General features: G+C 42.2%; 1 protein-coding gene across 5 annotated transcripts in view; it reads right to left on the minus strand.

Annotated features, from left to right (window-relative positions):
* Nucleotides 1–18,702, minus strand: part of kat2b (K(lysine) acetyltransferase 2B) — a 75,841-nt gene extending 57,139 nt beyond the window's left edge. For all 5 annotated transcript variants that reach the window (XR_009512668.1, XR_009512667.1, XM_059972340.1 and 2 more), the window contains exons 1-2: nucleotides 18,153–18,702; nucleotides 15,779–15,905 (exon numbers count right to left, since the gene is read on the minus strand). Coding sequence is in view for 3 of the 5 variants with exons in the window: in XM_059972340.1 (XP_059828323.1) it covers nucleotides 15,779–15,905; nucleotides 18,153–18,446 (421 nt within the window). In the remaining 2 variants the exon portion in view is untranslated. The remainder of the gene's footprint in view (nucleotides 1–15,778; nucleotides 15,906–18,152) is intronic.
* Nucleotides 18,703–21,167: the final 2,465 nt, after the last annotated feature.

Raw genomic sequence — 21,167 nt, forward strand, 5'->3', positions numbered from 1 at the left:
ATCGTAACGTGGCTTTAGTGGATGAAGCTGCTGTGATGTCCCAGAGGTTTGATTTTTCTCTTTGTCAGCATCCAGGGCATGAAGCAAAACTGCTGGAATAGACAGGGGAGGGTAAAGGAGTTGACGCTACAGCTGTGGCCCATCAGGACATGGTTGGAGGCAGTATCCAAAGAAGAGGTACGTAAACAGCTGAAGGTCACAGCAATCTCTCACCCCATTAGCGCACAGTCTGAACAACCTGACTATTGATCAGATCATAGAGCTGGTGAAGACGGAGTCTAGGTCAGAAAAAGATATGGCGGTGGCCCCCACTTCCAGCGTTGGTGACCCATGGACGTACACGACAGCATTGTTAGGGGGCTGGCAATGCGGTACACTGGTGGACACAGGGGCAGTGGTATCAATAACTGGCCTACCCTTGCCAACAATCAGACAGGCGATTCATAAAAAACAGTGAAGGCAGAAAGAAGCGAGTCGCAAATACTCGAAATTGGGGGAGTGCAGCTTCCAGTGTATTTCTGGACATGTCCAAATAATGAAGGCATTATTCTTGGAAATGACATCCTAAGGGAAGCAGGGGCTGTTCTCAATTCAGGAAAGGGAAAAATAATATGTTTAATTCCGAGCCAATGAACACGTACAACAATAGAACACCCAACTGGCTAGCATAGTTGCAGCTGCCCCGACCATTGGAGACTGGAGCCAGGATGTAGTCTATGGGTTACTCTCTCAGCAGTCCCCAGCAGAGTGGGGCAGACACAAGCAAGATTGCGGTCGAATAAAGATAAACACAGTTAAAATAGAGATGGTCCTGCAAAAACCCCATAAGCAGTACCCCATAAAATCTGATGCACTGAAAGCTGTTCAGGGTATAACGAAGGAACTAAAACGTCAGGGGGTACTCAGAGAGACTGTGGCAACTACTAACTCACCTATGTTGCCAGAAGAGAAACTTAGGGGATCACACCACCCTTAATAAGACTGCACTGAGATTACATCCCAATGTGCCGAGCCCTGTCTTCACAACATAACTTTTTCAATCCTGGATATTGCAAATGGATTTTGGGGCTCCCCTTAGCACCTGAGTCCCAAGATTGATTTGCCTTTTCCCTGGGTGAGCAACAGTATACACAGACCAGACTCCCCCAGGGATTCCACAATAATTCAGCCATTTTTCATAAGGCCTTGCCACAGACTTCAGAAAAGCTCAGTCTAACACCCTACTGGTCGACCGGCTTACAATACGCAGATGATCTACTAATTGCTTCGGAAGATGAAGCAGGTCGTTTGGGGTTATAGCCAGTGGTTTAGAGATGCTGCGAGACGAGGGGTTTAAAATCAGTCAATACAAGGCTCAGATAGGAAAACAAACTATACAGTAGCTAGGCTACACCATTTCCCAGGGGAGGAAGGACATGTCAGATGTCAGACATTCGGCAATCAGCTTCATGCCCCCCCAGTAAACATAAGTGGTGTGAGGAATGTAAATGTGTCTATTTCACACCAGGGTTCTCAGCCTTGTGGCCCTGATACAGGCCTTGACTAAAGGACGGAAGCATCCTCTGGAGGAAGCATGATGGGGGCCAGATGAGAAAAAGGCTTTTACAGGTATCAAGAAAGCCCTGGTCTCTGCAGCCACGCCAGCATTACCAGATGCAACTCTCCCCCTTCACCTATACTGCAGCGGTAGTAAAATGGATTCAACTGTGGCTGGGTGGGAGATGTAGGACCATGACACACAAGAAGGCCAGAGGCATATTATTCAAGGAAATAGACGCCACTGCAGTAAGACTTCCCCGCTGTATAGCAGCTTTAGATTGCGCCATTTGGGTAGTGTGAGTAAATGAACCAGCTGTAATGATGGGGCCACTGATAGTACACACACCCCATACCACTGTAGAGTTCCTGAATATGGGGAGGCTGAGAGCAGTTACCAACAGCAGAATGGCAGGTATTCAGCGTGGGCACTTAATACAACAACGTCATTAAAGTGACAGCTCACCAGGAAGGGGAGAGTACGGAGCAGAAAGGAAATGAGTGGGCAGACATCAGTGCGAAGAAGACAGCAGAAGAACAAGAGGCATTTGAAATTGCAAGTATGCAGCAGAAACGACGGAAGCCAGTTTAATAAAATTATATGAAGAGGTGGGGGCAGAAGAGAAGGAGAAGTGGAGGAGAACAGAAGCAAAGGAAGGAGCAGATGGGAGCTGGACACATGGGTAAGAGTCGTGGTGGCCCCACAATGTATTAGGCAGATACTACAGAAGCTTTATCATGGGGTGATACGTCAGAGAAGGCAGAGTGTGATCACAACCCTCTGGCAGGATTAGCAGTGGGCAGTGATGGGCAGGGATGTTGAGAAATGTTGTAACATTTGTGCCCAGCATAACCCCAGTAAAGCTAAAGCTGGCAAACTAGCCATGGCTGAGGGGACCCTGGGAAATCATCCGGATGTACTTTTCGGTGCGCAGGGGAAAAGCTACTGTCTAGTAATTATGGACCACTTGACCCTGTGGGTAGAGGCTTTCCTAACAAGGGACTGCATCACCATCACAGCTGCACAGATTCTATTTCAGGAAACCCTCCCAAAGTGGAGAACCCCAGTTCAGGTGGACTCGGATCAGGGAGCACATTTCTGCTTCAAAGTTAGGCAAAATTTCCACAGGTCAAATGAAAAGTAAAATAAAGTTACCCTTTTCCAAGTAACATGGTTGAACAAAATCATTTGATGTTAATACTGTACAAGGGGAAACTAAAGAATATGACATTGATGAAAATAAATGCTAACAGAAGTGAAAATCCCTGAAACCTGAGAAGGCCAAGATTAGATATGCATTAAAATTATTTATAACTCCAATGTAATAAAGAGTATCTTTGGATTTATTATTTGTGCTTCCCCACCAAACACTCGTACTGCTAATTTTACTGGAGACCTTGGGCAATTGCTTACTGGAACACATACGAGTATAATTTTACATTAAAACTTATAGCAATTATTGCAAGGAGAAAACAAAGTGTTCTTCAGATGCTGATTCAGAGAGAGACTAGCATGATGTTATGATATGGTTCATGTAGTGTTTGAATTAATAAACTCCTCTATCCTGATCAAAAAAGCACAACAGTGCCCTTATTTCCTGAGGAGCATCAGGAAAGCTCACCTCTGAGCCAGGATACTGACGGACTTTTACACTGTACCATTGAGAGCATACTCACCAACTGCATCTCAGATATGGTATGGCAAAGCACTTCAGCGGGTGGTGAAAACTGCCCAGCGGATTATCAGCACCCAATTGCTCACCATTGAGAACATCTACCATAAACGCTCCTGGGCAGGCGAAAGGCATTATCAAGGATGCACCTCACCCTAACCATGGACTTTTTACTCTCCTCCCATCCAGTAGGCGCTACAGGAGCCTCTGCTCCCGCACCAGCAGGCACAGGAAGAGCTTCTTCCCTGAGGCTGTGACCCTGCTGAACCTCACATCACAGCACTAAGCAGTATTGCACCCATATTGTACTGTCTCAGTACTCTTATATTTGTGTGCTGTAGCACTTACTTTTTATTCGCAGTTATTTTTGACTACTCTTTTGCACTTCTGGTTAGATGCTAATTGCATTTCATTAGTTTTGTAGCAGTACTCGGCGCAATGACAATAAAGTTGAATCTAATCTAATAAGTACAGCCAGCATAAACTTATTTCAAATTATTTCTTGTGCTGTATTATTCAACCAGTTCAGTCAAGAAACATCCATTGACAAATATACAGGGCTTCACATATGATGTAAAACAGCTATAACCAGTGTGTGATTCAGTTTAATGACTTAATTATAGTTTTCAGGTCACGTGCCTGGAATATTAACTGTAACTCTCTCCAGTCAGATAATCCCTGATTGACTGAGTATCTGCAATATTTTGCTTTTGGGATATAGTTTTTCACTACCATTTTTCTTACATTTTACAACTTCTGTGTAGACACCCACAGTGTGGCAAAACTTTACAGAAAAAAATGCAGAACAACAGACGAACCATCAATATCCAGGCCACCTTCAAAAAGTTGATATCCATCACTAAGGGCCCCCTTACCCAGCACATGTCCTCTTCTCATTGTTACAAGCAAGAAGGTATAGGAGTCTGAAGACACACACTCAACATTTCAGAAACACCTCTTCCCCTCCGCCATCAGATTTCTGAATTAGCAATGAATCTATGAACATTACCTCAATACTTTTGCTCTCTTTATGCACTATTGTTTAATATAATTTTATATATCTATATATATGTTGCGTCAATCAGAATGGTGGGACTGGGAAAAGGCTCTATAGAGAGCTGGGCAGAGAGAGATTTGTGATGGACAGTAGTCGGGTTCATGGTCTTTTTGGCAGGAGATACTGAGGGGGGAAAATCAGGAGGATGGTGTTAGGATTTGAACCATCAGGAAGACTCTATTGCAAGGAGCACTTTGCGAGACAAAGGAGTCCAAGATGGGTAATTCTACCAGTGATTAGTGATGAGAATTCAGCACGATGAGTAATGGTCACACTCAGCCTTTTGGACGATATGAGCTCCAAGGGTGAAGTGCATATTTAGACTGGTCTAACTGTAATAGGCCCTTTACTTTTTCCTACCTTCTCTCCCTTAATAACTGTTCGATAAAGTGGAAGTTGGTTATTTATAATTTTATGCTGGTATACAATTTATCTTTACTTGGCAAACAGTAATTCTACATAGGCCATACTTACGCAGCATTCACACAAATCAAGATTCCTCTAATCGGAACTTCCCAACCTTCCCGTTTGCTTGAACCCGAAATCACACCAATACGTTGTTACAAAGGTGACCATATCACCACAGAGTCACGTGGCTGTTGGCAGAGTTAGGTAGTGAACCCCGGGTGGGAGGTTTACATTTGTGGTTTTCGGAGTTACATAATTAGTTAAATGGAAATCACTGTGTGCAGTCAAGGTGTTTCAATTGACTGTAGTAAAAATACACCTGTATCTGGAAAGTCCAACTGCTGGCGAGTCAGTATCCTGGCAAAAACTAAGTCACATTCAACTGCTTCTCCCACCATTTTCTGTGCGCCATGAGGAGGTACCAGTCTCTTCCATAACTCCAGGATTCTCTCTCTGCAGCCTGTAATGGACCTGTATGCTCCTAATCCTCCGCTGGATCCACTCTTTCAGATGCAGTTCTTTGACTTTATCATGCCCTGCAAAGATTGGAAGTTCGGCCGTCTACAGACCACAGAGCCTGCCGTCTCCAAAGCCAGCAGACCTGGATGTCTTTCAGACCGTGACCCCTGCTGCTACCTCAACAGCTCTAACAATCCAGAGCAGATTCAAAATCCAGACTCCACTGCCATCAATGCAAGTTCCAACGACCTCAGACACCTCCAAAGTACCGACTGCACAAACTCCAACTCCGTCTCCAGCCTTGACCTCCAGGCCGGGTCTTCAGGTGCTGCTGCTGGAACCCTCCTCCCCACTTCTCCCGACTGCCACCCCACAATCCCATCTCTCTCAGGTCCCACCGGCAGCTCTTGGGCCCTCGGGTTCTCCATCCTCCTCTCACCCCACCATCACTGAACACCCCAAACCTCTCTCCCCTCAGACACTACCGACCCTTACCCCCTCCGAGCCCAGCTCCCTATTCCATGCCAGGTTTTCACTATTCCCTCCGACCTTCCCCTCTTTGAGGCAGAATGTTCTGTCCTCAGGAAGGGCCTCACCTTTATCCTCCTGAGCCCATACCTCAACCTGAGCTCCATGCCCACCACGACACTGAGCTCTTCTTCTGTTGCCTCTGTAATTTCTTTGGCAAGGACACCCCACCACCCCTCCTCCTCTTCCTGGACACCCTGGCCTGGTCTTCTGCCTGCTCTGGACCTATTAATTGCCAACTGCTGATGCGACATTGACCATTTAGTCTTCAACACTCCTCTCTCCTATTCCAACCTCACTCCTTCTGAACAGTCGGCTCTCCATTCCCTCCACACTAATCCTAACCTCACTATCAAACCCTCAGATAAGTGAGGTGCTGCAGTAATCTGGCGTACTGACCGCTACCTTGCTAAGGCCTAGCGACAACTGTCAGACACTCCTCTACTTATCCCTCGAATGGGACCCCACTAAGGAACACCAAGCCATTGTCTCCAACACCATCACCAACCTTATTGACTTTGGGGATCTCCCATTCACTGCCACCAACCTCAGTTCCCTCACTCTGCACCTCCCATTTCTACCTCCTACCCAAAATCCACAAACCTGCTTGTCCAGATAGACCCGTTGTTTCAGCTTGTTCCTGCCCCACTGAACCCATATCAGCACACCTTGACTCCATTTTATCGACCCTAGTTCAGTCCCTTTCTACCTATATCTGTGACACCTCGCACGCTCTTGATCTTTTCAAGGATTTCAAGTTCCCTGGTCGTGAGCATCTTATTCTTGCTGTTGATGCCCAGCCCCTATACACCTCCATCACACAGCTGGATGGCCTCAAAGCTCTCCGTGTTTTTCTTTCTGGACACCAGACCTAATTCCATTTTCCATTCCCATTCCGATATGACCATCCATGGCCTCCTCCACTGTTGTGAAAAAACCTGTTATAGGAATACCTTATTTTCAGTTTGGGTAGCCTTCAACCTGATGGCATGAACATCAATTTCTCAAACTTCCATTAATGCCCCCCGCCACTCCCTCCTTCATCATTTCCCATCCCCTTTCTCTCTCTCTCACCTTATCTTCTTGCCTACTATTGTCTCCCTCTGGTGTTCCTCCCCCTTCTTCTTTCTTCCATGGCCTTTTGTCTCTTTCATCAATCAACTTCCCAACTCCTGACTTCATTCTTCCCCCTCCAGGTTTCACCCGTCACCTGGTGTTTCACTCCAGTCCTGCTGAAAGGCTTCGGCCCAAAACATCATCTGCACTTTTTTCCATAGAAGCTGCCTGGCCTGCTGGGTTCCTCCAGCAATTTGTGTGTGCTGCCACGAAGACAAAAGAACATTCCAAGCAACTCCACGAAAAGGTTATTGAAAAGCACAAGTGAGGGGATGGATACAAGAAAATGTCAAGTTCCTGAATATACTTTGGAGTACAGTTAAGTCAATCATGAAGAAATGGAAAGAATATGACACAGCTGAAAATCTGCTTAGAGCAGGCTGCCCTCAAAAACTGAGAAACCGTGCAAGAAGGGGACTAGTGAGCGAGGCCTTCCAGAGACCTTTGACAATTCTGGAGGAGTTACAAGCTTCAGTGGCTGAGATGGGAAGAGACTGCGCATACAGCAGCTGTTGCCCAGGAGCTTCACCAGTCGCAGCTTTACGGGAGGGTGGCAAAGTGAAAGCCACTGTTGAAAAACAACTCACATGAAATCTCGGCTAGAGTTATATGACTCTGAAGGAATCAGAAGGAGGTTCAATGGTCTCATGAAACCAAAATGAGCTTTTTGGCTGTTAGACAAAGCACTACGTTTGCCATGAACCAAACACTGCACGTTGTCAAAAACGCACCATTCTTACTTGAAGAATGCTGCACGCTGTGGGGATCCTTCACTGCAGCAGGACCTGGAAGCTTGTGAAGGCAGAGGGTAAAATAAATGCAGCAAAATACAGGGAAATCCTGGAGGGAAACCTTATGCTGTCTGCAAGAGATCTGTGGCTTGGGAGAAGATTTGCTTTCCAGCAAGACAATGGACCCAAGCATGAAGCCAAAGCTGCACAGGAATGACTTAAAAACAACAAAGTTAATGCCCTGGAGTGGCCAAGTCAGAACCCAGACCTCAATCCAATTGATTCATGTCTGGACTTGAAAAGGGCTGTTCATCCATGATCCTTATGCAATCTGACAGCTTGAGCAGATTTGTAAAGAAGAATGAGGAAAAATTGCAGTGTCCAGATGTGCAAAGCTGGTAGAGACCGATCCACACAGACACAAGGCTGTAATTGCTGCCAAAGGTGCATCTACTGAATACTGATTTGAAGGGAGTGAGTAGTTATGCAATCAAATATTTTGTGTTTAATAACTGTAGTAAATTTAGACCAATTTGTAGAAATTTGTTTTCATTTTGACACTAAAATCTTCTTCTGTTGATCAGTGTCAAAATAGACAAATTAAATCCACCGTGATTCAATGTTGTAAAACAATAAAACATGGAAACTTCCAAGCTGGAGTGAATGCTTTTTATAAGCACTGTATACTTGGTATTGTAATTTATAATTTTATATTGTTCTGTTTTGCCATGCACTGCTGCCATAAAACAAATTTCACGACATATGCCAGTGATATTAAAACCTCGTTCTGATTCTGATTCTGGAAGATTAAACACACACAGTGTAAACATGTAATTTGCAAGAAGAAAATATTTTTTTTAAATCATAATGTTCAAGGTTATACAAAAACAGACAATGCCTGTCAGCACTGAAAGTAGTACAGTCACATTTGTGGAGAAAAATCGGTGGAATTTGTTAAAATCATTACCAAATCCCAATGGATGTAATGTATCCAGACAAAAGCCATGCTTAAGAAAGAGCACATCTTCTTTCATCTAGGTATGTTAAAACCTTTGGGGATTCATATTAAATTTAATTGCAGGTAACTCCCTTTTATTTCTTCTCACTCTGCAGATGTGGCTTTCAAGCCAATTTGTTTTTTTTTTAGTTTTTGTCTCCAACTGCCGGCATATAGAACAGTGATTCCCAGTGGGGGCAGTTATGTGACCTAAGGGGACGTTAGGTGACACATAAGTTGTCGGGGGTGTTCAAGATTCTTTGGGGGGGAGCGGTAAGTGGCACCCTACCTTGAGACACGAGGCCTGACCAACCGTTAGCAGAACAGGCACCTCCAAAAAAAAAGCGTGAGGGACTGGAACACAGGAAGAACCACAGTTCTGCAGGCGGTGAGCACTCACCGTCGCAATGCGTCTGAAACTCAGTAATTTCATCCAACCTTACCAACCAGGCACTGAAGCTGGATAAATTAGCAACCAGGGTGCCCAGCAGTTCCTCTTGACTTGCAGCACGGAACAAGCTTATGCAATTAAGCAGTTGGCAAGTCAAATACACCTCTCAACTTTCTCTACAGATCTACAGAAAACAGTAACCTTCATGGAAGAGTCATCAGAAGAAAACATTTCCTGTGTCCTCACCACAAAATTCAGCGTAAGAAGTTTGCGAAGGAACATCTAAACAAGCCAGATGCATTTTGGAAACAAGTTCTGTGGACTGATAAAGTTAAAATAGAACTTCTTGGCCACAATGAGCAAAGGTACGTTTGGAGAAAAAAGGATACAGAATTTCATGAAAAGAACACTGGGACCTCTCAAGATAGCGCTTATGCGGTACGGCTGCTTTAGGCTTTGCTCTAAGCCTTTTACTTTTCTTCTACCTACAATCACCCCCTAACTGACCTAGTTACACCTATTCTAAAGGAGTTAATATTTATGAATTATCTTTTGACTGTTTGAATTATGTTTCAACTTGGCAAAATGTCTAAACCACGAGAAACTAAGGAATCAAAACTGATGAAAGAACCGTTAACGTTGGAAGCAATTGCGAAACTTATGAATGAGAGACTTGAGAGACTGGAGAATAAACTCACCCCAAAGCTTTCTGTGCTCGATAAAACTTTAAAGACAGTTGACACAAAACTTCAATCACTCACATCGGATATGCAACAACAACAAGCAAGAGTTTTAGTTCTTGAAGATGCCGCTCGCCAGAGAGATCGTAGAATTGAAACTTTAGAACAAAAGCTATCTTCGACTTCTCAACTGTTGGAACGTTATAAATCCAAACTTATTGATCTTGAAAATCGGTCTCGAAGACAGAACCTCTGGATAATCGGGCTTCTGGAAAATTTTGAGAAGGGTGATCTGGTTGTATTTTTCTCTAAATTTTTAATGGATGTCTTCGGCTCACATGTTCTGGATACCCCTCCAATAATCGACCGCGCACATCGCGTCTCTCGCTTTCAACCAGTTCCAGCCAGGAAACCACGACCAGTGATCTCTGACTTCACTATCCTTGTATTATAGATCGTCTGATTCCAGCTGCCCGGCAAAAGGGTATGATCAGCTTTCAAGATATTAAATTTCGTATCCTGGAAGACTACAGTCCCGAAGTTTTGAGGGAAAGAATGGCTTTTAAACCAGTTATGTCGGAAATCCATCGGAAAGGTTATAAACAAGTGTTGTTATTTCCAGCACAACTGAGAGTTACTCTTCCCGATGAGACTCATCGGTTGTTCAAATCTCCAGCGGATGCCCAAAGATTTCTTGAAGAATAGCACCTTTTCACTATGAGTTGACTAACGTATTGTATTTTTACTATCCGTATTGGCTTTTTCCTTTAAGCTAATAATTAGTCTATAGATTCAGACCTTTCATAATTTGATGATCTTTATGTGATGGCTGATAGTGTGTTTTTACATGCTTAAGTAAAGGTCTGTTTTTGGTTTATTTTGAGTTCTTTTTTTAAACTATTATTCTGTCAGTTTTGTAAGCAACTAATTAGGTGTTTTTAAGTTTATATACATTTTTGTCTTATATCTTGTATGCTTAAATATTAAATTTTTTTAAAAACTTTTTTTCCAAGATGTCGTTTCTTCTTCCCATAAGACCTTAGTGCTTGGATACGTCACATCCGTTTGGATCTGTCTGAACAAGACTGATGACCTTCTTTTAAAATATTAGTATAATGTTATCCACTTCTGGGTTTTAACGATTTAGTATTTTTCTTTTTTTAAATTTTTGTATATAATACTAATTTCATAGTTTAATCCTTGTTATACTAACCCTTTATCCTTTTTTGAATATGGGTGGTTTGTGTCTGTTTTCTTACTTTTTCTTTTGAGTTGCCGTCTTGAGAGATGGGGGTAAAATTAGTATTAGTTTGCCTGCTTGCCTCTTTCTGGCTTTTTCTTGGGTTTCCGGGGATGGGGGGAGGGGGATTCTTTTTGGCTTTTGCTTTTTGCTTAGTTTTCACTTCATGGGCTGACTCAAAACTACCAAAATGGCTGGAGTGTCCTAACTTCCGGTTCCTCTTTGAACCTGCTCTCCTCTTCCGGATTCATGAGTTTGTCTTCTTTTTAACCTTGTGCGTTAACTACGATAAATATTGGCAATATGGATAAGATTATTAACTTTGTTTCTTGGAATACAAACGGTTTAAATCACCCAAATAAACGGGAAAAGATATTTAAAGTATTCCACAGAATGAATGCTAATATTATCTTTGCACAAGAGACTCATGTGAGGAAGGAGGATAGTCAATGTTTTTTAGGTTTTGGAAAGGCCAACAGTATCATTCACAGTATGTGCCATCTCCAAAGGGATCTTACCACTAAGCACATCTCCGCTTTCAATAGGGATCGGTCTCTACATGACCCCCTTGTCAACTTGTCTCTCTCTACTGATCTCCCTCTCAGTATTTACCACTGTAAGCATGACAAATGCTATACCTACTCTACACCTCCTCCCTCACAATCATTCAGGGCCCTAAACTGTCCTTCCAGGTGAGGCAACACTTCACCTGCGAGTCTGTTGGGTTTATCTGCCGAATACAATGCAGCCACCTCCCCATCAGCAAGATACAATGCAAACTGGGATACTGCTTTGTCATGCGCCTTCGCTCTAACCACCGCAAAAGGAGACCCTTCCGTTGGTTACCCATTTCAAATCAATTTCCCATTCCAATTTGACATACGTGTCTATAGCTTCCTCTACTGCCATGATGAGGACAAACTCGGGTTGGAAGTGCAAAAAGTCATATTCCATCTGGGTAGCCTCAAACCAGATGGCATGAGCATCAATTTCTCTAACTTTCAGTAATTTCTCCTCTAACCCTCTTCTCTTTTTCTAATCATCATTCTGGTTACCCTGTCCTTCCTTCTCTTCTTCTCACCTACACATCAACACTCCTCCTTCGTCCCTTTTTTTCCATGATCCACTGTCCTCTCCTATTGGATTCCTTCTTCGTCAGCCCTTTACCCCTTTATCCCCCTCACCTACTCTTCCACTTTGGTTTCACTTCCTCTCCTCCCAACTTCTTATTCAGACTTCTTCCTCCTGGCTGAAGGTCCCGGTCTGAAACATCGACCGTTTGTTTCCCTCCACAGATACGGCCTAACTTGCTGCATTCCTCATGCATTTTGTGCTTCATATTTTCACATTTTTTCTGTATTCTTACCCTGTAATGGTCCACATCCCTTGTTTCGTGCTTCCTCTGAACTACTCCCATTATACCAGTGACCGGCTGACTTACCTCCATAAGAATCCTGACCTCATCCTATCAAAAATATTCCCTTTGTCCTTTCCGTCTCCAGAACTAGAACCAAACATGTTTTCTCTCTTTCTCAGTCCTGATGAATGTTTTTGGTATGAAACATTTTCTTTGCCACAGATGTAGTCTGACCTGCTGGGCATTTTTTTGGTTATTTCAGATTTCCAGCATGTAGTTTTTCTTTTTTTCAATGATATTCTAGCAATTATTAATCACTGATGACTAAATGCACAAGATAAAATTGTGTTTAAACACTTACAACTTCTAATTAAGCTAATTTATTCACAGAATGTGGATGCCATTGTCTTGCCCAGAATTTATTGTGCTTCTCAAACTGTTCCCTTCACAGATGGCTTGCTGAACCTGTTCAAGGGGCTCACAAGATTGAACTACAGGTGTGCACCGCTTAACGTCCATTCGGACAACATCTGATCACATATACGTCCTTAGTCCTGTCTGGAGAATGTGACGTAGCGGACGTAACCACTCTCGTGTATTGTGTGTCTCTTGAGTGTAGTAGCGTTCTTTCTGTTTAAATTTCTTTTGAAAACATTACCGTAAAGTGCATCATGGCTTCCAAATACGGCAAAACCACTCCTAGTGATAGCAGAAGCAAGAGGCAAAGTATATAGTATGGTTTTCGCACAATGTCCAATTTCACAGAACGTATCCTGGACATTAAGCAACAAATACCTGTACATCCCTGGCTCTGAAGTCACAGAGGCCAGGATAGATAATGACAGCAGATTTCATTTCTGAAAATAATTAATGAATCAGATGACTTTTTAAACAACAAAAAGCTAATTTTGTGTCATATTTGCTATAACTTTGTACTCCACAACTTAATTAATTTAAGTTGTCCAACTGACATGCCTATGGGAACTAGCAATGTCAGTTCAGTGATGCACCAACTAATCTACTGGTTACATCACTGGCCTAGTTTCCATAGGCTTGGATTATCACTGATGACCTCACCTGATCCCTTAATATCACCTCCCTGAACAAGAAGGCACAGCAGTGCCTCCAGTTCCTAAGAAGATTGAGGCAAGCAAGGCTCCCATCTTCCATCTTAACTGCATTTTGCAGGTGCACTTTTGGGAGCACCCTGACAAGTTGCATCTCCATCTGGTATGGGAGCAGTTGAGCATTGGACCTGAATTCCCTAGTTGAGCATTGGACCTGAATTCCCTACAAAGGACCATGAGAAAGGATGAGAGAATCATAGGGGTCTCCCTACCATCCATCAGGGACATTTATCAGGAATGCTTAAGGATCCCACCCATCCATGCAGCATTCTCTTTGACTTTCTACCATCAGGCAGGAGACTACAAGGCATAAAATCAAGAATGGTCAGATGAGAAACAGTTCCTTCCCTCAGGCCATCAGGCTCCTGAACTCCCCGCCACATTGTATTCAAAGTATCACTGATTAATCTATTCTGCACCTTACACTATATAAGATTAATGCACTTTAGTTTGTTATTCATCTGTAGATTTTATCCTTACCTTCTTAAGTTATTGTCTGTTATGTGTACTACTGTGCTTTACACCCTAGTTCAGAGAAACATTGTCTCATTTCTATATACATTCTATGGTTATATGTTATATACATGGAAATAGTTAAATGATAATAAACTTGACTTGACACATGAGGGAAGGCAAAAGAAAGTTTGAGATTTGATACAGGCCACTTTTGGAATTAGTTTCCTTTTCAACTAACAGCATTCTTTTGTTTTCTTCATTATTTACTGCAGCTGCATACCAGTGTTTTGTAAATCATATAGAGACACCCAGGTCACTCTTAAATTTTTGACCATTTAGATAGCATCCTGCATTTTTGCACTTTCTTACATTATACTCTTTTTGCCAGATCTCTACCCACTCATTAAATCAACAGTATTCCTTTGTAGCCTCTTTATAACATATTTTCCTAGGTAGCTTTGTGTCAGAAGCAAAGTTAACAGCTGTTTAGCTTCTATCTAAGTTAATCTGAATAAAAAGTTGAGGCCTTAATGCAGAATGTCATTTCATACCTCTCATTCCATTTTGCCAACTGAAAAACAAACATTTTTACCTGATCTCTATATCCTGGTGGCCATTCAGTCTGCTTTCCACACACGTACCCCTCTATTATAAATGTTATTTTCCGTAATAAATTTCGACGCAGCACTTTATCAAATGTCAACCAGAAATCTAAGTAGAGTATCTCCATTGCTTCCTTTTATCAACAGCTTATGTATTTCTTCAAAGGACATCAATAAATAGTAAAAATAAAAATAATTTCCTCTTAACAAAATCATTTTGACTTTTCTTTAAATGCCTTGTCAGAATGTCTTTAATAATTTCTCCTTCTAGAAATGGTAAGCTAACTGCCCTATAATTTTCTGCAACACACACAAAATACTGGAGGAGCTCAGAACGACAGGCAGCGTACGACTAGAGGTCCATACAATGGACTGTGAGAACAACTGAGAGGATCATAGCGATCTCCCTTCTATCCATCGCGGACATTTATCAGGTGTGCCGCGTGAGCAGGGCCCTTAGTATTACTACAAATCCCACCCATCCTCTTTGACTTTCTACCGTTAGGCAGGACACTACAATGTATAAAAACAAGAACTGCTAGGATGAGAAAGTTTCTTCCACCAGACTGTTAGGCTTCTGAACTCCCTGCCACATCATATTCAAAATGTCTCTAGTTAATCTGTTCCGTACTTCACAATATTTAATATTAATGCACGTATTTGTTACTTATTTCTGTGTGCTTCATCTGTAGATATTTTCCTTACCTTCATAAGTTATCGTGTGTTATGTGTACTACTATACTTTACAACCTGGTTCAGAGAAATGTTGTTTCATTTCTATATACATTATATGGTTAAATATGTTATATACATGTATATAGTAAAATGACAATAAACCTGACTTGCCATAGAACCTTCATTCCCTGCAGTATGCCTTTTTCACAGAACTAGTTTAGTTTACTTGCTATCTTGCCAAATGTAACATTATGGACGTTTCTGGTGGTTAGGGTGTTCTGAATTATCGTTTTCAGTATAACTTGGTTTACTGAGGAACAACTTCACTGAAAGGGAAGATCAGAGGAATTTTAAGGCAGTACCAACCATTGAGTAAAAATAATTTTCACTAAATTAGGACAACATTGAAAATCTCACCCTCATCCACCACAAAATAATCTAGATTTTTTTACTTTTTCTTAGAAATCAAAACCTATTGAACAGAGAGCATTGAGAAGATCCAGTAAGTAGCCAGCAGTAACAATACAAGTCTCCACTTTCATACTTTCAAAAATACAACTGTACCAGCTCCAACTCCAATAGACTTTCTAATGAAAAATCCAGTTTTCTGGCTTGAAGTAATGGCAATCTTTCTATTGATGATGTTGAGCTAAAGAATTGTTAAGTTAAAATTCATCTGACTTCAAATTTGGACTGCTCTTTATATTCTCAGCCAGAAAGTTTACAAGAAAACATTTGTACCTACCTAGCATATGGCCACAGCTTCGGCATTGTTCTGCAAGGCTGACAGCTGCCTGCTGGAAGTTGGCTCTTGGAGGAGTTGGAGGAGGGTTAGGATTCTTCCAGCCATTGCACTTGCAGGATTCTTCAGCCTAAAGAGATTAGGAACATACTGTATACCATTCAGCAGGCACAACAGACCCTTTGTGGGAACACACTCAAAATGCTGGAGAAAACTAACAAATCAGCAAGGCATTTGACAAGGTACCCCATGGAAGGCTTAGTATAAAGTAAGGAGGCATGGGGCCCAAAGGGACATTGCTTTGTGGATCCAAAATCAGTTTGCCCACAGAAGGCAAAGAGTGGTTGTAGACGGGTCATATTCTGCATCGAGGTTGGTGACCAGTGGTGACCATAGGACACTCAAAGCTGCTGTGCAGGTTGACTCTGTGGATAAGAAGGTGCATTGGCCTTCATCAACCATGGGATTGAGTTCAAGATCTGAGAAGTAATGTTGCAGCTGTATAGTACCCTGATCAGTTCTTGTCACCTCACTACAGGAAGGATGCGGAAACCACAGAAAGGGTGCAGAGGAGATTTTCAAGGATGTTGCCTGGATTTGGGAGCATTCCTTATGACAACAGGCCGTTCCTCCTTGGAGTGACGGAGGATGAGAGGTGACCTGATAGAGGTGTATAAGATGATGAGAGGCATTGATCGTGTGGATAGTCAGAGACTTTTTTCCCAGGGGTGAAATGGCTAGCACGAGAGGGCACAGTTTTAAGGTACTTCGAAATAGGTACAGAGGAGATGTCAGGGGGTAAGTTTTTTTTACACAGAGAGTGGTGAGTGTGTGGAATGGGCTGCCAGCGGTGGCGGTGGAGATAGAAACAATAGGGTCTTTTAAGAGACTCTTGGATAGGTACATGGAGCTTAGAAAAAAATAGAGGGCTATAGGTAAGCCTAGTAATTTCTAAAGTAAGTATATGTTCAGCACAGCATTATAGGCCAAAGGGCCTGTATTGTGCTGTAGGTTTTCAATGTTTCTAATTCAAACAGCATCCATGGAGGGAAATAAACAGTCAATTTTTTGGCCAAGACCCTTCATCAGGACTGGAAAGGAAGGGGGCAGAAGCTTGAATCAGAAGATGGATGGAAGGAGGAGGAGGAGGACAAGCTGTCAGGTGATAGGTGAGACCAGGTGATGGGGGGAAGTGGATGAACTAAGAAGCTGGTAGGGGTTGGGTAGAAAAGGTAAAGGCCTGAAGTCCTTTAGAAATCTAATAGGAGATTTCTATAGGTCATGAAAGAAAGAGATGGAGTAATCATGTCAGAATGGGAATGGAAAGTTGAACTGAAGTAAGAATTGAAATAATCCCATTTTTTTGAATCGCTGTGTTTAAATATCTTGTGTTCACCGATTCACTGATAAAACAATATGGCCAATAAACAGATATTCCTAACTAGTTATAATCTGGCTGGAGGTGAAAAATCAGAGTTCCTTAAAAGCTCATAATTTCATTTCATTTCACTTAACTAACCTGGCATCCCAATGCTGTCAAAGAGTTATGTAATTTGAAATTACTCTTATTCTGCAACACCGCCCCACTCCAATTTTACATTCTGTTTATAGAATCACTCCAAAAAAACTTCAAAAAAAAAAGCAGGTTTGGTTAAAGTTTTGTATATGTTTGAAAACTCATTTTTATTCCGGATAAAATGAGTGGTGAAGAAAGCTTTTCTAATCTGTGTCGCTGTCACCTCACACTTTGCAATGGGGCACCTGTTATATTCGTCTCCGCACATTCCATAAAAATAAATTATTGTTCACATCGTCTTAGCCTTAGAGAAAACCAGGGTCCTTAAAACTGGTGCAAATGAATTACATATCTTGCTGAATATGTTTCATTCAGCAGGCCATATATTTTTAAAAAACTTAATTATTTGAAAGATGCTAGTAGGTGTAGTTATATATTTCTGTCGGCAATTAAAATTGTTGCAATTTCTTGATAGTGCGGCACTATCAAAAGTCAACCTGAAATAAAAAGTTCCTGACTTGCATTATTTACACTACATAACTCACCACAGAATTGCACACCGTTACAGGACAGAATTACACGATCATGACATTATGCTCCTAAAATAAAACTGTCATCACTTGCAGAAAATGACACAGCAATGTAGTGATCCTAACATTGTTTACAACACATAAGCGCCAGACAGAGAAACAAACCCGCCCCCTGTTGGAAAACAATCCAAGCTGACACATATACGGTCAAAACAAAATTAATTCTGACATGTCACTTCATTCGAGAGCTTGTCTTAAAAACGAGTTAGATTGCTTGGTGAGAATGCGCGGAGCCGGTGCAATTTGGCCCCTCGTTGGAGTTGGTCGCTACCTTGCAAGCGGAGTAGACGCCGAGTTTCTCCAGTTTCTTTGTCCGGGGATAGCTGCGGAGCTGCGCCTTCCTCAGCGCGATCCTCTCCCGCTGCTGTTGGCTGCCCGAACCAACGGAGCGGCCGCTCTCCGCCACCGCGGCGCAGCCGAGCAGCGACACGGACGCGGGCGCAGGCAGGGAGACCGACACGGGCGTCGCTGAGTCCGAGCCACCGCTGCTACCCGCTCCGAAACACATGGCCGGGGATCCCTGCTGGAGCCCGCCCGCTCCCCCGCTAACGCCGCTCTCCGCCATGGCTCCCAACCGCTCTGTACGTGCAGAGCGGTATTGTGCTCTTTTTTTAAGGAAGTGATCCGCGCTGGAATGGTGACCACAGCCGCGGTGGCAGCTCACTCCCCTACATTATCTTCATCGCTGGTAGCACCCCGCCAGGGGCGGTACAGAGCACAAGCTGTCACACAGGCGCACACCAGGTTATTTCCCATTTATTTTTGACTGTTTATTACAATAAGAAGAAAGTAATTGTCCCAATATATTAATAAAGCTATAGAGTGAAACACACAAAAAAATAAGGGCAAGTTTGAAATCTTTTTTTTTTCACTGCTCCAGGAAGCACGCCGAACCTAGATCGCTTTACATTGTTGCCCCATGTTTTGCCGTGAATGGAATCAATTCTTCACTGATTCATCCTCTACCAGCTCAAAATTGTGTCCATTTACCCCCAAGGTTATTTATAGTTCACACTTTAGTAAAACGTCTTCCATTTGGACTGAGAGCGCCACAGCCTCATATATTGGAGCTGAATCTACTAAAGTTCACTGAGAATGTAGAATAGATAGGGGAGAACCAGTCGACATGGTGTATTTAGATTTTCAGAGGGGTCTGATAAGGTCCCACACAGGTTACTCAATAAAGCATATGGACCAGATTGGACAGTGAATTAATTAACAAGATTGGGAATACTGTAAATGTGTTTTTCTAAGGCCTACAGGCTGTGATAAATGGGTTTCCAGTTGGACTCTAGGTATTTAGGATATGCATTAACGATTTCTTGGAGGGAAACTCCACGTCATATTTTCAAGTTTGCTAATGATACAGGATTGTGACTAGTAAAGAGAATGAAAAGAAGCTTTAAGGGGACAGAAGCAAGTCAGTGAGTGAGAGCATGGCTGATAGAATATCATATAGAAAAATGTGACATTATCCATTTCAGCAAAAGAGTATATTTTTAAACAGTGATAGACTGGATAATGTTGATGTTTACAAGGATCTGAATGTCTTTGAACATGAATCACAGAAAGCTAACATGCACGTGAAGCAGACAATTAGTAAAATAACTAATATGTTTGCCTTTATTGCATGAGAGTTTGAGTACAAGAATAAAGATGTGTTACTACAATGATGCAGGACTTTGGGAGTGAAAGTACTCTAAATAGTTTTAGTCTCCTGTCCTGTATACTTGTCATAGAGGAAGTTTTACTAGACTGATTCCTGGGATAGCATGCCTACTGTATGAGGAGAGGCTGAATTGACTAGATCTGTATTCTCTAGTGTTTAGAAGAACTTCAACCAATGTCACTGAAATTTGCGTAAGTTCCTACACAGCATGACAGAGGGGATGCAGGAAGATTATTTCTCTGACTGAGAAATCTACAATTAGAGATTGCAATCTAGGGAAAAAAAAAGATAGGCCATTTAGGACTCAGACGAGGAAGACAGTGAAAGGACCCTTCTAATACGATGTCTAGAGCCAAACTCTTGCCTTAACAGTAGTGCTTTTTCATGATGACCGAATAACAAAATGGAGGAATAATGCAACTTCAAATTTTAAAAATTAAAAACTGCAGATGCTTGAAATCTGATACTGAGAAAGCCTGAAACCATTTCTGCACTGATGCTGCATTATCTGCTGAGTATCTCAATTTAAAAAAAATGTTACTGATAATTTTATTTTACAGCCTATCTGTTGTTACAATAGCTGTGTTTATACATGATGGTGCATGAAAGCACCAGACTGAAGTTAAATTTAAACAAGATCAGATCCCAGTGTATCAAATGGAATTAGACAAAGATTAGGCGACTCTTAGGGTCTTCAGATATGAACTTTCAAATTAATTCATGACTTAATGTGATGAATTATGTATAGTGCCATAACCATAGCACCAGTGGACTCTAATGCCAAGAGTTTTCCATGCACCCTTATGTTGATTGTAATGCAGTAGCTGTGTTGGTGTGTGGCCAAGTGGTCATGCCATTTGTCTAGTCATCTGAAGGTTGCTAGTTCGAGCCTTGGCTGAGGGTGCGTGTTATCCTTGAACAAGGCACTTAACCACACATTGCTGGGTCTTAATGCCCTTCCCTTAGACAACATTGGTGGCGTGGACAGGCAACTGCCAAATAATTTTTCCATATAAAAAAAACCTTGCCCAGGCTTGCGCCCTGGAAACTTTCCAAGATGCAAATCCATGGTCTATCAAGACTAACAGAATGCAGTAGCTAATATCATTTATGATGTGTTGTCCTGTTCTGTGCTCTGATGACAACACAAGGCTACATGCCTGTTAAGTAATGAAAAGCAAACAATGGACATAATTTAAAAAGGTAACTTACAACTTTGAATCACATCAAAGCTCTGCGGTACTGCTATATCTAGTTGCCAATGTTAATGGACAACTAAGCGGCTCATTGGAGAAGTACAGCTATGTGTGAAGCCGAAAGAGATGGGGGAGATTTTGAACAACTTCTTTTCTTCGGTATTCACTAAGGAGATGGATATTGAATTGTGTAAGGTAAGGGAAACAAGTAGGGAAGTTATGGAAACTATGACGATTAAAGAGGAGGAAGTACTGGCGCTTTTAAGGAATATAAAAGTGGATAAATTTCCAGGTCCTGACAGGATATTCCTTCGGATCTTGAGGGAAGTTAGTGTAGAAATAGCAGGGTCTCCGACAGAAATATTTCAAATGTTATTAGAAACAGGGATGATGCTGGAGGATTGGCATATTGCTCACGTGG

This window comes from Hypanus sabinus, chromosome 6, assembly GCF_030144855.1.
Source record: "Hypanus sabinus isolate sHypSab1 chromosome 6, sHypSab1.hap1, whole genome shotgun sequence".
NCBI lineage: Eukaryota > Metazoa > Chordata > Chondrichthyes > Myliobatiformes > Dasyatidae > Hypanus > Hypanus sabinus.